The sequence below is a fragment of the Amblyraja radiata genome, chromosome 9 (genome assembly GCF_010909765.2).
Source record: "Amblyraja radiata isolate CabotCenter1 chromosome 9, sAmbRad1.1.pri, whole genome shotgun sequence".
Lineage (NCBI taxonomy): Eukaryota > Metazoa > Chordata > Chondrichthyes > Rajiformes > Rajidae > Amblyraja > Amblyraja radiata.
The window spans coordinates 49,049,058-49,066,668 of record NC_045964.1 but is presented as its reverse complement, the minus strand read 5'-3'; the positions used below and the strand labels follow the sequence as shown (position 1 = coordinate 49,066,668).

The following is a 17,611-nucleotide window of genomic DNA, read 5'->3' as shown; positions in this document are numbered from 1 at the left end:
CCGAAACATCACCTGTGTGTGTGTTCTCCAGGGATGCTGCCTGGCCCGCTGAGTTGCTACAGGAAATTGTATCAATCTTTGTAGCATTTCATTTATTGCATGTGCATCCTTCCTCAGCTAGGGAGAGCAGTAGTGCAATTGGTGTTCCAGTATAATCTCACAAAGCTTCTATTTAATTACATCTCCAGCCTTGTACCAAATTCTCCTCAATAGAGGCACATGTCTCCCTGCATGTTATCATCCAGTGATGTGTGTGCAGTGTATGTGTATGCAGTGCAGTGTATGCAGTGATGTGTGTGCAAGGACACGCAGCTCTTTCTGAGCCCCAACCCCTTACTATCGATTAAAATCTTCCAGCATGGTGCCAGCGGTCGAGGTCGAGGACAGGTTGGCGGTTGGGGATAGGGTCGAAAACTGGTCGGCAGAGGGTGCCAGAGGTCGGATGGGGCCAAGTAGGTGCTGGAGTTCGGATAAGCCGCAGAGAACAAAGGAGGAGCTGGTGGGGGGGGGGGGGGGGGGGGGAGGAGGGGGAATGCCGGGAACAAAGGGGAACCATTGAGGACTAAATTGGGGGGCGCTGTCCTGTGCATGGCTGCCCAGCCAGCAGCTGTCTGTCTCTTCATCTTTTTTAAAACAAATTTTAGTTAGTTAAAGTGTTTTGTTTGGAGGTCTAAACTTTTTTATGTGGGGGGTGGGTGGGGGGGGAAGGGGGAAACTATACTTCAGGGTCCCTACCTGGTCGGAGAGGCAGCTTTTCTCCGGGCTGCAGCTTCGACCCGTCCTCGCGGCCTACCAGCGGGGCCTGGAGCGGCGTTTCCTGTCGGGGACCGCCCAGAACCACGGCTTTCGGCGGCGGCACAGCGCTGGAGCGTTATCGCGGAGCGGGCGATGCCTTGCCCGGGTCGCCGCGCTGGAGCTCCGGTATGCTGGGACCGGCGATAAAAAAAACAAAAAAAAACATCGCGGAGCTGCGGGACTGTGGAGCGGCCAGCGGCGGGCGGCGGCGCTGACTTTACATCGGGAGCCTGGGATCTCTCGACGTGATCACCAGTTGTGGAGCTCCATCCGGCGCGGCTTTGTTGGCTTCGGAAGCCACGGTCTCCAGTACGGAAGCGGCCGTTCCAGGTGTCCCAAGCCACTGTGAGGATTTTCCCGACGCCGGAGCACCATCACCCGGCGAGAACGGCCTGGAACATCGGGCCTCCGTAGAGGCAACTGTGGAGGCCTCAATAGGCCCGACTGTGGGTGAACTGGGGATGGGGACTGGACACTGTGCCTTCCCCCATAATGGGAACCATTGTGGGGGGATGTTTTTATGTTTAAATGTCCTTATTATTGTTATGTCTGTATTCTTTCTTTATGTGCTGCGCGGAGAGGACGCTGGCGCTGTTTGTTCGCCGCTTCTCCGTTTGCTATTGTCTGTTACTATTGTAAAGCGACTTTGAAAAGCGCTATAAAAATTAAATTTATTATTATTATTATTAAATGGGATCCTTTGTAACTTTGTCGGAGCCCTATATGTGGTGACTCTTTGCATGCCTTGGGTATGCAAAACAAAGAATCCGACTGTCACATGTTATAATAAAGTGTTAATATTGGCTAAATTAAAGAAACCATAAAATGGAGGATCCCTGTACCTGTCAGAATTTCTTAGCCCTTGTCAGCTGAACTTTACAGCCTTTGATTGGCGCCAGCCAGTCTAGGCTCAGACAGGTATGCAGGATGGTGAGGGGTCCAGGTGTTCTCCCTGTTCTCTTCAATTGATTACATGTATAGCAGTTTTGCAAACGAACCTTAAATGCATCATTTCGATTGGATCGCTGCAAAACCATTGTAAATAGTATAAATAATGGTGCAAGATGGTCATCATGTGAATCGATGATTGGTCAAACTGTTGAGCCTGGGAGAAACTGTTTGAATCTCAGGGCACATGTTTCAATGTTTGTTCTAGTTTGCTTCCTTCTGGAGCTTTCTTTCTTATACAATGTATTAGCCAGTAGCGGCGCCTACTGGCGCACGCAGGTATCGAACCCGGAGTTCGGAAGCCGCGGTCACGTGACTCGGGAGGGGCTGGTTGTTTTCGCTCGGTGTTGCTTTCGCGCGCCAGTTCAGCACTGACCACCGATGTGGCCAGACGTGTCTAGAGAACCTGTTTATTGAAAAGTGAATTTTCGAATAAAAGTTTGTTTAAAACTTCAGTTGTCATTCTTAAGACCACCAAATTGATGACTCCGACCTGTCTAGCCGTCGTTAGTCAAGAGAATTATGCAGGAAGAGAGCGTTCCCGCAGAATCAGCCAGCACGCGGCAGGGCTCACCGGCCTTCAAATTACCATCGTTTTGGCCTGACCAACCTCAGGTGTGGTTTGCCCACGTTGTGGGACCCACCGACCATCGCCAAATACTAAGGGCTAAAGGCCCTGCTGCTCCGCACTTACAGTCTCAGCCGCAGAGACAGGGCAGCGAGGCTGTTGCACATGGACTGTGTCGGTGACCGGCGGCCATCCATCATCATGCCGAAGATGTTAGCCCTGATGGACGGGCACCGCCCATGTTTGCTTTTCGAACAGGCGTTCCTGGAGCAGATGCCTGATGAAGTCCAACTAATGCTCGCCGGAGCTGATTTCAGCGAGCCCCAACAACTCGCGGAGAGAGCTGATGAACTGTGGGTACACAGAGGGCGGGACGTGTTTCCCGCCCCCTGGTAACACAGCGGGTGCAGCCGAACCGACATCGGGAAGAAGAAGCCCAGCCCAGCGCCGAAGAAGAATCACCGCGGTCAGTGGTCTACAGCCAACGTCGCTGGTGTTACTACCATCAACGAAATGGACCCAAAGCCAGAAGATGTTGGAGCCCTTGCTCATTCCCGGGAAATGCCTCGGCCGATCGTCCATAGTGGTGAACGCGATCGGCCCAAACGAACGCCTCTACTTCTGCGATCGCCATTCCGGCCACCGTTTCCTGGTGGACTCCGGTGCCCATGCCAGCATCCTGCCTCCGAGCCCTCGAGATATTCGCGCCAGTACGGTAGGACCCGTCCTCTCGGCTGTTAACGGGAGCGATATTCACACTTACGGTACGCGGACCATGGACTTAAATTTCGACTCAGACCAGTACAGGTGGAAGTTTATCATTGCTGATGTCGCCCAATCAATCCTGGGGCCGATTTCTTGCTCGCGTTCTCCCTGTTAGTCAATGTGCGAGGCGGAAGCATGGTCCCTGTGCCGGACCTGTGCCCTGCCAAGCCGCGTAATCCGTCGCACAGCCGCTGCCCGAGAAGATCGACGCTATTCGTCGCTTCCCGAGGCCCCTATCGGTCAAGGGTCTACAGGAGTTTATTGGGATGGTTAATTTCTACCACCGATTCATCCCATCAGCAGCCGCCATCAAGCGGCCGTTGTTCCAATGCCTGGCCGGTAAGCCCAAGGACCTGGTCTGGTCCAAAGAGGCGCAGAAGGCGTTCGAGGGGGCTAAGACTGCATTGGCCAATGTCACTATGCTAGAACACCCTAAGGCGTCAGCCCAAACGGCCCTCACCGTGGACGCTTCCGATGTAGCGGTAGGCGCCGTCCTCGAGGAGCGCTTAGGTAGTCGCTGGGTGACGCTGGCATTTTTCAGCAGGCAGCTGCGAGCCCCTGAAGTTAAGTGAAATCCTGTACCGGTGGGCGCAAATCTCTCTGCACCTTGGAAGTCTGGCATGGGACGCAGGAACGGGCCCATGCTGCGACCGGCTTCCTCTCCCATACTAAGTCACCCCAACCACCCCCCCTTCCCCCACTCCCCTCCCCTCCCCTCCCCCCCTCCCCCCCACCTTTCCTTCCCAACTCCAGTCCCGTCCCAACCTCCTGGGAAACTGAAGGGAGCGACAATCAACTGCCACGGATACAAATAATGTCATACACAAGACAGGGCAGATGCTGGTTGACATAAAATGAACACACAGTGCTGGAGTAACACAGAGACACAGCAGAATTTTAGAAACGTCATGCTGTCACCCATTTCTTCTCTCCAGAGATGCTGCCTATCCCGCTGAGTTAAAGACTGCCCACGGTAGACTCACGAGTCACTACGGTAAACACACGGGCTGCTACGTTCTTACAATGAGTTTAAAAGTTTAACATTTTTACTTCAAGGGTAAATTTGACTCGTGGAAATCTTTCATCATGTTGAAAGAATTTCACGAGTTAACAAGTTTCCCGAGTACCTGCCGTTAGTGTTACGAGTTCTGACGTTCCCGCTACGTTAATTCCACGTGATTACCACGAGTTTGATTTATTTTAAACTCGGGATCACTCGTGGGTGGACTTGCATCGTGAGACAGGGGTTTGAGGCTTTGAAGAGCGACTTGAGCCCATGACTTTCTAATTTCGAACCAAGAATTATTTTGCTGAACCAAAGAGAATATATTACACATCAAAACCTTTTGCTGCATAAGTACTGTGCAGAAAATGTTTTATTTCATTTTAGTTTAGATGTACAGCGTGGAAACAGGCCCTTCGACCCACCGAGTGCCCACCGACCAGCGATCCCTGCACGCTAACACTATCCTACACACACTAGGGCCAATTTACAATTTTTTACCAAAGCCAATTAACCTACAAACCTGTACGTCTTTGGAGTGTGGGAGGAAACCTGAGTACCTGGAGAAAACCCATGCAGGTCACGGGGAGAATGTACAAACTCCATCTGACAGCACCCGTGGTCAGGATCGAACACGGGTCTCTGGCGCTGTAAGGTAGCATCTACTGCTGCGCCACCGTAAACATGGAACTTTTGTTATGAACATATTTTTATGGCTTTTCAAAGTGCAACATTGTTTTCTCTCTGCATTGTGCCAAATAAACAGCCTCAACTATAGGCTCAAATGAACTGGCCTGCTGCATCACTCACTGCGTGTCAACATCCCGCATATTAACTATCAATGCAGCCTCAGTAAGCTGTTTTGTATAATGGATGTGTTTACAGAGGAACTGGCTTACGACCATCTAAATTCATTATGGCTCCGGCATTAAACCATCTGTTAGGGAGAAGAATCTGCTCTCTGTTATTTACATAGAGAATAATTCCAGAAATTGAGGCAAACAACAAAAAAGTTACTGCATTACATTATGACAGGAGAGATGCAAACCAGATACAAAAAAATGTATTCTGTGTGTACCACTAGGAAACAAAATCCCACAGGAAAGTGAGGCTAAATTTCATGCTAACCTTCCACAAAGTCAAGGGGGATAATGTCCAAGAGCTAATAAGCACAAGCTGGGAAGAGCTGGAATTTGGACATCTCCATGTGTGGTTCCTCACTGAGTTCAACAGATTACAAGTAGCCAGACGTGCCTTGTTAGTGTTCATCTGAAATCTGATGTGTGTGTCCTTGAACCTTAATCAACCTAAAAACACCTTGGTTCATGTGGTTCCCAACTAACCACAAGGCAAAGGTACTTGATGAAAGGTATCAACTAATTCCCCAACATTGCTTGAAATTATACAGACTCACTTAGACCCACTGAGACTCAAGTATATTAATACTCACTTAGACCCAAGTATATTAACAGTTGATGGTACAAATTTAACCTTTGAGAAGTTTCAGAAGAACATCATCATAACAAAAACAAGCGAAACAGAAAGAGACACAAAGTGCTGGAGTAACTCAGCATCTTTGGAGAATATGGATGTGATGTTTCAGTTCGGGACCCTTTAACGTAACAGGGGAAATAACATCAGCTGCAGATTCCCCTTCAAGTCATTCACCATCCTGATGTGGAAATATATTGCCGTTACCAAATCCTGGACCTCCCACCCCAATGAAACCATGGGAGTATCTTCAGAAGAACTGTAGTGGTTCAAATTAGTGACTCACCACCATTAAAGGTGGGTATTAAATACAGTCTGAAAAGGGGTCTCGACCTGAAACGTCACCCATTCTTTCTCTCCAGAGATGCTGCCTGTCCTGCTGAGTTACTCCAGCATTTTGTGTCTATCTTCATATTAAATACTGGCCTTGATATCGATACCCACATCCCAGAATAGGAACAAATTAAAAAAAACTGGTGGCAACAAAAGGTTGCACCAGTGAAACCCATTACATAAATCTGTCGCTTTGATCTTCTGCAATGAGTTCAGAGGCACTTCTTCCATCCATAGAGATATGGATGCTTGATGCACTGTGTCCATCCAGGCAGGCCATGGAACAACTAATTCACAATATCAAAGCAATACCCTCCTGGCACGATTATTTTGCTTAAACAACTGAAAATATAATTGTAGTTGCTTAATATTTACATCAGCCATTGGAAGCAGAGAGAACAAGCTTCATATAGTAAAGGTAAATCTAATGAATGGGCAGATTTCAAATCACTGCAGAGTTCAGTAATGGAAGCCATTGTTTTCTTCTCAATGTAAGTGGATCCACTCAAGTGGTTTACTCCCCACAAAGTTATTTCGATTGAACCTTATGTTAGAAACTGACCTGTTCATTTGTGTTTTATGCTGAATATACATCATTTTCTGCAGACAATACAATTTTTTTGGCTGGTAATATCTCAAGATGTAAATAACTCATTATTAATGACAGTAACTTTCATACAGGGTATGAACTTCACAATGCTGTAATACAAATGACTACATTTTGTATGCATTTGCAAACCCATGGAATCTGTCAGATTTCAGAATGCTTGCCCAGGCAATTGCAAAAAAACTCTCCCATTCAATCCTGTTTGTTGATTAGTTGGATAAATCATTGTAATTCCATGAAGGGTAAGTATCAATGTGGTAGCGATGCCATTGCAACTGCGATGTTATTTATTGCTGCGTGTACAAGAGGTCGCAAAATCTCTTCACAACATCTTTTTTGTATCGAAATAATGGATTGTTTACACATTAAACATTTAAACTCCCGTCAGATCAAAGAACATTCACAAAGCAGCCAAACAAATTAGCAGCGCACACATAAGCAGGTCAGCATCAGTGTTTTAAAAGGGAGGTTCTTAAGGATCAGCACAAATATTTCTTCAGGTGACAAGAGAACATCAAATTTTCATACCTGCCTAATGCCCAAACGATACGCTAGGATACGGTCAACAGCGTTCGGATTCATCTGGGTCCATTGCAGCATGTAGGAATAGACTCGGGCTCGGTTTTGCCAAAGAGGGTTGGGTGTATCGTAGTAGAATTCAGGAGAGTAAGCTTTACCTGAAAAAAAAGATTCATATAGTTGCATAAAACATTCTCTGTATACATTGCACCTTCTCTTTTGTACATAGACTCAAGTTTGATCTTGACTACGTTAGAGTTGCTGCTATACAGCACCAAAGACTCAAGTTTGATCTTGACTACGGTACTGTCTGTACAGAGTTTTACTTTTTCTCTAGGTTTTCTCTTTTTCCGCCCACATTCCAAAGACGTGCCGGTTTGTAGGTTAATTGGCTTCTGTAAATTGTACCTAGTGTGTAGGTTAGAACATGTATGGGTGATCATTGGTCAGCATGGACCCGGTGGGCCGAAAGGCCTACTTCCATGCTGTATCTCTGAACTAAACTAATCTAAACCACAGCTAAGGCAAACAATGACAGAGAAGGTGTCTGCTAATTCACATGGGTGGTTAAGGTTTATTAGCGAATGATGCTATCTGAACCATAGGTTCTGCTGTCCCTCCATGATCTACCTTGCCATCGCAAGAGTATGTGATATTTTCCTGCACACATGTATGGATCGATAATCTTTAGTTGCTTGAGAAGAGCAGTCAAGCAAATCGTGGCATCAAATGAGACTTACTAAGAGGTAATCAGGAGCTGAATGGCATCATAATGAAACTGTTGAATTAAAATGAGTTCTTCATGGAATGCGAAAATGTTTCAGCAATAAGTTAGTGATTATTGGTTGAAGTAATCTCTGGAACATAATGACAAAATAAATGGAGTAATGTTGACCTTATGGCCTTTGGGAACACTTCACCGATTTGCACGTTCGTGGCTGATCTTCTATCTGAACCGCACCTCCAAATACTCTTGAATATATGCATGACATAGCATGAACATTTAAGGTACAGTATTCCAAATTATCACAGTTCCTGGGTGTACGAGGTTGGTGGGGCCACATTTGGAAGATTGTGTGCAGTTTGGGTCAATCTGCTGTAGGGCATGTATCCATGCTGTATGACTATGATTCTAAGAGGTCTCTGCTCATTTTTGCTTAAACATCTGATTTCTTATACTGAGACGGTGACCCGTGCTTCTAAGTTTCTTTAGTTCTGGGAAATATTTGCACAGCATCCCTAATTTCAAGCCCCATAAAAATGTAGAATATTATTTTGAAGTTACCAAAATTGTACTGAATGTAGGTGGAGTTGGCACCATCATATTAACATCTTCATCCTGAAAAGGTGTGTAATGTATTTTTATGAGGTCAGTCCTACATAGTTTAATTTAGTTTAAAAATACAGTATAGAAATAGGCCCTTCAACCCATCACGTCCACACCGACCATCGATCATACGTTCACACAAAACAGGTCTATGTGATCCCACTTTACACACTGGGGATAATTTACAGAGGCCAATTAACCTACAAACCTGTATGTCTGAGAGGAGGCAGAAAACTAGAGCTCCAAGAGGAAACCCATGTGGTCACGGGGAGAATGTGCAAACTTCACACAACAGTACCTCATGTCAGGATCGAACCCGGTCTCTGGCGCTGTGAGGCATTGGCTCTACCAGCCGATCGTTTGGAATTATTTCAGGATATCAGAGCACCCGGAGAAAATCCACGCAATCACAGGGCGAACGTACAAACTCCGTACAGACAGCACTCTTAAGTTAGGATCAAACCCGGGTCACTGGCGCTATAAGGCAGCAACTCAACCAATGTGCCACCCCTTGTAGAGCGCTATTGGTTAATAACCAGCCATTGATATTTGGCAGACGTTGGATGGGCAAAGACAGACATCACCAGCTAGAAGTAGTAGCTGAGGCCTGGAATTAAGAGCTTAAAACCAAGGCCAAATGCTGATATCTCTGGCATGAACTTTGTTCCTTAAATTGTATGTGCATTTCATTTTACAATGACAATTTTGCAAAAAAATAAATTGAATTATCTTGAGCAGATAGTGCTGCAAACTTGGTTTATTGCTAAAATAATTCAGTTATCAAACAATTTAACAACAAGCAGCTTTAAGTAAAAAATAATCTATTTTAATTTATTAGCCCTATCTATCCATGGGCAACAACATAGAAAAGATGATGGATCCATATACGCATACATCTCGCTAGACTTCATCAAGTAGAGAAAATGCCTACGACAGAAATAAATTTGAATTTGCTCAAACTGCACAATGCTCAGAAAATGCCTTGCAGTTTTGAGATGTGTCCCACACACGGTCTTTCCAAATCATCTCCATCTGAGTTCTGCAGGCGTGATGGTGGAAGGTATTCAAAAGGTGACCTTATGTGGTAGACAATGTGGTAAACCACATTGAAAAGGTAAATCGGACAAACTAGATTAGACTAAACTTGAAGTACGGCAAAATTCAGATAAAGAAAAGGCTAATTAGGAGATTGCTATCTGGAATTCCTGCTCATAACACTGCATGGCCAGTTCAAGGAGTGGACTTTTGGATAGCTTTATGAACTCAGAAATTGTTAGAGAATGAACCAAAATTCTGCAACTGGAGGATTGAAGGCTATTTCAGAGTGAGTAAAGAAAGTGGTTTCCTTTTCTAGACTTGCCTTCTAATGATTTTGGCATTTCTCAACTCCCGAATAACATTTTGATTGGGGTAGATTGTAAACATTTTTTTCTCATTTATTATATTGTTTCCAGTGTACTATGTTTACATATTCTGTTGTGTTGCTGCAAGTAAAAATGTAATTGTTCTATCTGGGATGTGTGGCAATAAAACACTTGGCTCTCTTTTCTCTCTTGACTCTTGACCAAAGAGCGTCTTTCCCTGAATCATAATATACGTTGTGTGTCAGCTGACACCTGAGAGCTCAATCCATAAGGGATAGGTGAATGCTCAAGGTTATCGCTTCTCTTTTAAAACACTTGTGCCAATGATCTAAAGAAAAGTACAACCAAGTGGACTGCCTAATCTACCTCGTTAAAACTTTCTCCCCTGCTTTGGAATGTGCGATAGTGAAGCGTCTTTACAGATTAATGATGGCACGATTTTTAACGTTCATTTCTCACAGTAAGCTTGACTGCATAGTGCGTGTGAAAGTGAACTGATTGATTAGAATGAATCAATTTGCATGTAAAATATGATCCTCTGTGCAGCAAAGCATGAGTTGGAAATATGGAAACATTGGTCTTGAGGCAGGAGCTCTACATTTTGAAGATAACATACTCCACTCATTTTAATAGCTGATTTTTTTTCCTCCAGATTGTCAGTAATCCTATATGATAGAAGTAATTTCACAGAGAAAAGCAGAGTGTTAGAAGAATCTGAACCATTCACTTTATGTTTTATCAGCTTTCTTGCTAATTACGGCTTTTAAAAGATACATTCTTTCTCACATTGCGTGCGATGTCAAGTGTAGTTATCATTTTTCTGAACTTTTTCAGCTCTCTCACTAGTTTAATGCATGTATTGGGCAGAATTATTCACAGCTGCTGCTCTACCTGCCTCTACTTGCCACCATTTTAGGTTGGAAGGTAGGTGGAACAGCAAGGTCCTTTGGTGTCTGACAAGCCACTGACCTTTTGCTCACTGGCGAGGCACTGGGAGCTCAATCTCCCAGTTTCTGTATCTCCAATTAACTTCTCCTTCCATCAATCCAGGTTCTGTTATGATTGTTTGGTGCCACTGGACTTCTGAATAGCAAAAAGCCTCAGAATGATTGAGATCTTGTGAGAAGCGATGGGTGGTGAGGGGGGGGGAGAAAGGAGATGGGATGCCTGGCACCGTCTAGGATTTGAGGGATAAAGGAGGGGAGAATAAAGCTTTTTCTGCATACAAGGACTTAAGACATGGATTGTTGGACAAGGATTGAGGAATGGTGGACAAATGTTAGGAAGCTGGGATTTTAAATGTGCGATTCTAAATTATTGTTATCTGACCGCAGATGCCACAGGGAAGTGAGTTTGAATACAAATACAGAAATAAAATGGTCATTGGGATCAATTTGCTTCCCCCCCCAAAAAAAATCTACCATCATTAAAATGAAATTAATGCCGTTTCTAAAACTGCAGAGTGGTAAATATAACAAACCATATATTCAGGAATAAGATGATCACATAGGATAATGGCTGCCCCACGTCTGCTTCGTAACTTCATCCACTTTATTGCTTCAGCATGAGAGGGAGATACTTTTGGATGATTTACTGCTGAGTTGGCACCACATTGTGTTTTAAAGCAGCAGTTTCAAAGTGTTGCCCTCCACGTGCAATGCACTGTCAAATTGAAAAGTCAGTGAACTGCAGGGCAGTTGTGGAAAGACTGAGGAAAGCTTCGACGTGAGAAGATCAAGAAGATCAATGTCAAGGCTCTCAGAAACCCCACAAAGGTAAATCTTCTCAGCCAGCACCTCAGGACAACCTGTTGATTCCAGGACAGCAGGAACCATAGTCAAGTCAGAGCACTTGATGTTCCCCAGGGCTGTTTTGCTGACAATAACATTCACAACATGAATGGATTCTTCAGCACTGTGAAGACCACCTACAGTCCAAATACCCAAGGCTCCACTCTGTAGACTTTACGTTACTTTAGAGATACAGCATGGAAACAGACCCTTCGGCCCACCAAGTCTGTGGTGACCAGCGTCCCTCGTACACTAGCACTTTACTACACACGAGGGACAATTTTTACAAATTTACCAAAGTCAATTAACCTGCAAATCTGTATGTCTTTGGAGTGTGAGAGGAAACTGGGACACATGGAGGAAACCCACACGGTCACTGGGAGAATATACAAAATGCATGCAGACAGCACCAATTGTCAGGATCAAACCGGTGTCTCTAGCACTGTACGGCAGCGACTCTACCGCTGTGCCGGCTCTTATACAAACCAAGAATAGGAGAGGAACTCTTCATGGAAAGAGAAGCAATCTACTTCAATTTATCACTGCTTTCAATTTTCCAGAACGGCCTTTAATTCGCTGAGGAAAAGGGTGTTGGAATATCATGTCCTCTGACCAGGCATTCTCTTCATGGCTTGGCAGCGTTGATCCTACCCTTTTATATGCCTCTAAGTTCTGGACTATCTAAAGCAGGCACCTCAAGGCACTCAAAATATCCCACCAGCACCGTCTCTGTAAAACCCTCCATATTCACCACAAGGATAAGCATCAGCATCCTTTACCAGGCCCAAACCTGTAACACTGAAGATCTAATTACATTCATTTGGCTCTTCATGCTGGGCAGATCGAACTGTGTGCATGCCTAACCTCAGAAACCTCTGAAACGCACTCTATTCCAAACTCTTTTATGAGAGGAGATTATCAGTTGATAGAGGAAATGAGTCAATAATGAGCTTAAAGTCTCTGACAAAATGCAAAACCACACTGAATCCTGGCTCATATCCACTTCAAATGGAGAGGGAGCATCTGGGATTGAATAGTAACCTTGAAGCCACATGTCAGGAGCACATGGAAGCCCTGCAAAAGTGGCAGAGAGAGCACAAGCAATTAACTGAGAAATGATTATGTTTCCAGATTTGCCCACTTCTTCCTTGCATAGGTTTTTTCTCCAATTATCTTTGTCTATTTAAAAGTTTAGAGATTTAGATCTTTGAGTAATTTTAGAGAAACAGGCCCTTCAGCCCATCGAGTCCGCGCCGACCACAGATCACCCCGTACACTATCACTATCCTCATCATCATCGGCGGTCACTCGAAACGAGAATAACTGTCTTCTCCTCCCCACAGGGTCGTCTACTTGTAGGTCTGCAGATGTCTGTAGAGGCCGATCCGCGATCCAAACACCTTGGTGCAAAGTGGGCAGTGGAGACTGCCGGTGGTTGGTGGTCTTCGAGCCCCCTTCTCTCTCTCCTTATGGTGCTGTCGCTTTGTCTCTGTGACACGGCGTAGTTCCATTTTGTAAAGTGCAGCTCCTTCCTGCACGGATTTTCTCCAGGAACGCCTGTCCAGTGCAATGTGCTCCCAGTTGCTTGATGTGATGTGGAAACTATCCTACACACTAGAGACAGTTTACAGTTTTACCAAAGCAAATTTTTAGAACCTAAACACCTGTCTGTTTCAGGAGTGTGGGAGGAAACCGGAGCACCCAGTAAAAACCCACGTGGTCACTGGGAGAACGTGCAAACTCCATACAGACAGCACCTGCAGTCAGGATCAACCCCTGGTCTCTAGCCCACTCCTCAGCAGTGTAACTTTTTGATATTGTAAAACAATTTAAGGTGTTGGCTCGATATGACAACAAAGGTCCTTTCCTTTTGATTGAATATATTTTTTTAAATCTGTGTGATGCACATATCCAATGAACTGAAAACTTGTGTATACGAATAAACAGCACCCAAATAAATGATTTGGAAATCTGGGCTATGCATTCTCTGAATGCTCAGCAAGAAAACACATACATCGGAGAGGTACAGCTCAAATATACCAGATCAATGATGTGTTATAGTTCTAATGTGTCAAATGTAGGTTGAAAAAACATGGCCTGCATCTGATTGAAATGAATTTATGGGAAGAACTGTTTCCTTTGGTGGGAATCTTGATCTAGATATCATACCATTAGAGTCAGAACTAAACCACTTAGAATAAAATAACGATACAATTCTTTACACAAATGATAACAGAAACCTGGAACTCTCTTCCATAAAGGCTGAGCTTGTTGAGTCACTTGATGTGAGCTCGGCCTCAAGCTTGATTTAACATTCTTTTGTCAGGCAACGATGAAAGATACTGGTCTAAGAGAGGTTAGGGAAGCTGACGCACAGATCAGCCAGAATATAATTGAATGGCTGAACCAGGGGCCCAAGTGGTGCAATGGACAAGTACTGTATACATGTTTGTAATAAAAGACAAACATAGGGGCAGATGGAGAAATGGAAATGAACTTGTACTTTTGTAGGAAGTACGTGAGACGTGAACAAGAAACTCCATATATATGTATGAATCCATCATTTTAATTTGTTGTAATACAAAGTACAAGGCAAATCAACTATCAACAACTAGAGCGTAGTTCCGACCTACCGTCTGAGTCTGACATAGAGTATTGACCTAAAACGTCACCCATTCCTTCTCTCCAGAGATGCTGCCTGTTACTCCAACATTTTATGTGTACCATCTAGCACGTTGGAGACCCTTGATCATCTTTAATCGGGCTTCACTGGACTTTTTCTTGCAATAAACGTTATCCCCCATGTCGTGTATCTGTACACTGAGAGCGGCTTGATCGTAACCATGTGTAGCCTTTCCGCTGACACAACAGATCAAAAAAGCTTTTTGCTGTACCTCGGTACACATGACAATAAAGAAAACTAAATGGCGAATCTAAAACAAAAAGGAACGGCAACTGACTATCTTAGTTGTACACCACAGAAGGACATGGTGAAACTAAAAAAAACAGACATCGGAAATCTAAAATAAAAACAGAAAATGCTGGAAATATTCAGCATGTCTCACCACATTTGTGGGAAGGGAAAAACAGTCTACATTTCAGGATGAACAGCCGATTCTGATAAAAGGTCTTTGACTTATTTCTCTTCCTGCAGAACATGGTGACATTGTCATGTTCACAACAAAGTAGAATCAAGCCGCTCTATTACTGCCTCATGAATACATCCCTTTTATTTGTCTTTCTTTGATTTTGATCTTTTTAATATTACTTCCACACCATCCTCACTATAAACAGGCACAGGCTTGAATTGTTTCTACTATTGCTTATGGTAATGAAGGTTCTGTGAAGTCAAATCTCGGAGGATTGCTCCATTCTTCAAAGGATTTTGTTGGCCAATGGCGTTGATCAGTGCACACTCATATCATGCACTGGCATTAGTTTATTGAAAAATACTGGTTCAACTGTAAAGGAATCCAAACCCCAAAGGATCCCCTATCCATAATCGAAATTAATTTAAAATGCAAACACCCAATAACCTTTGCAGACTTACCCAGAGCATGAATAATTTAAATGCATTAAGTCTGACCTTTGAGCAAATCCTTCAATCCCTTCCCACTTATTCCGTAACATTTTCTTATCCTTATTTTCTTTTGTATGCAGCATGCACAAGCTGCTTATCTTTTTCATTTCTTACTGTTCCTGCTCTCTAATATTTTACTTCATTAATATCCCTGGTTGCTGCACATGCCATGTGTGTTAAGTTATGATTGCAAGGAGAATGCATTCAGTTTTCATATTTTGTTTGGGCAGCTTACCCCCCAGCGGTATGAACGTTGACTTCTCTAACTTCAAGTAACCCTTGCTTTCCCCCTTTCTCCATTCCTCCCCCTTCTTAGTTCTCCTATCAGTCTGACCCTCTCCGAGTACATTTTACCTGTTTCCTTTGTTGTTCGCTTCTCTCAGGTGACAATGATCTATTCTACATTTTCCTTGATTCCCACCACATTTGTCCCGTTTTCACACCTTACACTTCCTTATCTATGTATTTCTCTCCCCTGACATCAGTCTGAAGAAGGGTCTCGACCCGAAATGTCACTCATTCCTTCTCTCCAGAGAAGCTGCCTGTCTCGCTGAGTTACTCCAGCATTTTGTGTCTATCTTCGGTTTAAACCAGCATCTGCAGTTTCTTCCTACACTGTTTTACAACTTGTACTGTTGATGAGGAAGGGGGTGCAAGGCTACCAACGAGGGTTGCAGGGTCTGCATCCGACACACTATACTGCACACTACAGGAGAAGATAAAACCAGAGGAAATACATATCATGCCACCTCTCTTGTCAGAGACACAAGGACATTCAAATGCAGGAATCTTGAGCAAAACACAAAGTGCTGGAGTAACTCAGCAGATCAGGCAGCATCTCTGGAGGGAATGGACAGGTGATGTTTTGTGGTCGGGCCATTCTTCAGACTGATTGTAATAGGGGGGAGAAAGTTGGAAAAGAGATGGGGGCTGGACAAAGCCTGTCAAGTGATAGACGGAGACAAGTGAGGGAGGTTGGGTTGGCAGATGGGTGGAGTAAAATCCCTGTCCCACTTACGTGTCTTTGGCACGATAATTACGCGACCTCATGGTCGCGTTCAGCCACGACGGTCCCGCGAAGGTCGCGCGCGACTTCAATCGACCGCACAGCCGTCTGATTTTCGCCACCTCCAACGGGATCCCACCACTGGCCACATCTTCCCATATCCTCCTCTTTCGACTTTCCGCAGAGACCGCTCCCTCCGCAACTCCCTGATCAATTCGTCCATTCCCACCCAAACCACCCCCTCCACTGGTACTTGCAACCACAGAAAATGCTACACTTGTTGCTTTACCTCCCCCCTTGACTCCATCCAAGGACCCAAGCAGTCTTTCCAGGTGAGGCAGAGGTTCACCTGCATCTCATCCAACCTCATCTATTGCATCCGCTGCTCTAGGTGTCAACTGCTCTACATCGGTGAGACCAAGCGCAGGCTTGGTGATCGCTTCACCCAAAACCTCCGCACAGTTCGCATTAACGAACCTGATCTCCCGGTGACTCAGCACTTCAACTCCCCCTCCCATTCCGTATCCGACCTTTTTGTCCTGGGCCTCCCCCATGGCCAGAGTGAGTCCCACCGCAAATTGGAGGAGCAGCACCTCATATTTTGCTTGGGTACTTTACACCCCAGAGGTATGAACATTGACCTCTCTAATTTCAGGTAGCCCTTGCTTTCTCCATCCTTCCCTCGCCTCTGTATCTCTCCCACAACCCACTGTCTCCATCTCTTCCTTTCTTTTTCCCGCCCCTACCCCCCCCCCCCCCCCGCATCAGTCTGAAGAAGGGCTCGTCACCTATTCCTTCGCTCCATAAATGCTGCCTCACCCGCTGAGTTTCTCCAGCATTTTTGTCTATCATGGACTGCTTCAGTCATTCGTCTGACACCCAGATAAAGACAAACATCAGGATTAGAGTTAGAGCTTTGGGTAGTATTAGTTATTACTTACATAGCGTCATTGTGTTAAACAGGATGGAAACGGGCCTTTCGGCTCAACTTGCCCAAACCGACCAACCGATCTACACTAGTCCCACCTGCCTACGTTTGGCCCACATCCCTCTTAACCTGTCCTATCCATGTACCAGATTTCTTAAACATTGCAATAGTAACTGCAATACAACAGTACAACAGAAAACAATCAGACTGCAAACCTGATCCAGCCTCTGTATTGAGTTCAAGAGTGGCAATCAGGCTCATATTCCTGTCAAGGGATTCAGATTTCCATCATAAATTATCTGTCACCAGGAGGGCAGGTTACAGCAGTCCAATACCAGCCCCTACAAAAGGACAGTGGACAGAGCATTGATGCCGACAGGATGGTGAATTTACCCTTATTTTAGGATTGCTACAGCACTATTACCACCAGCCTCAGCAAGTTACAAATGGTCATCTTGTCTCTCCAAGGTTCCCCTAAAGCCAGTTGCTGTATATTGAGCTCTGTACAGTGCAGATCATAATAAATAGAAAATATGACCTTTCCTTAGGCTCAATTTTGATGTTACTTCTTGTACTGCCGTTAGTAT

At 44.8% G+C, this 17,611-nt stretch overlaps 1 protein-coding gene across 2 annotated transcripts in view; it reads right to left on the bottom strand.

The window, feature by feature from the left end:
- Nucleotides 1-17,611, bottom strand: part of mdga2 (MAM domain containing glycosylphosphatidylinositol anchor 2) — a 1,081,316-nt gene that overhangs the window by 218,506 nt on the left and 845,199 nt on the right. For both annotated transcript variants that reach the window (XM_033027338.1, XM_033027337.1), the window contains exon 10: nucleotides 7,039-7,187. In XM_033027338.1, coding sequence (XP_032883229.1) covers nucleotides 7,039-7,187 — 149 coding nt within the window. The remainder of the gene's footprint in view (nucleotides 1-7,038; nucleotides 7,188-17,611) is intronic.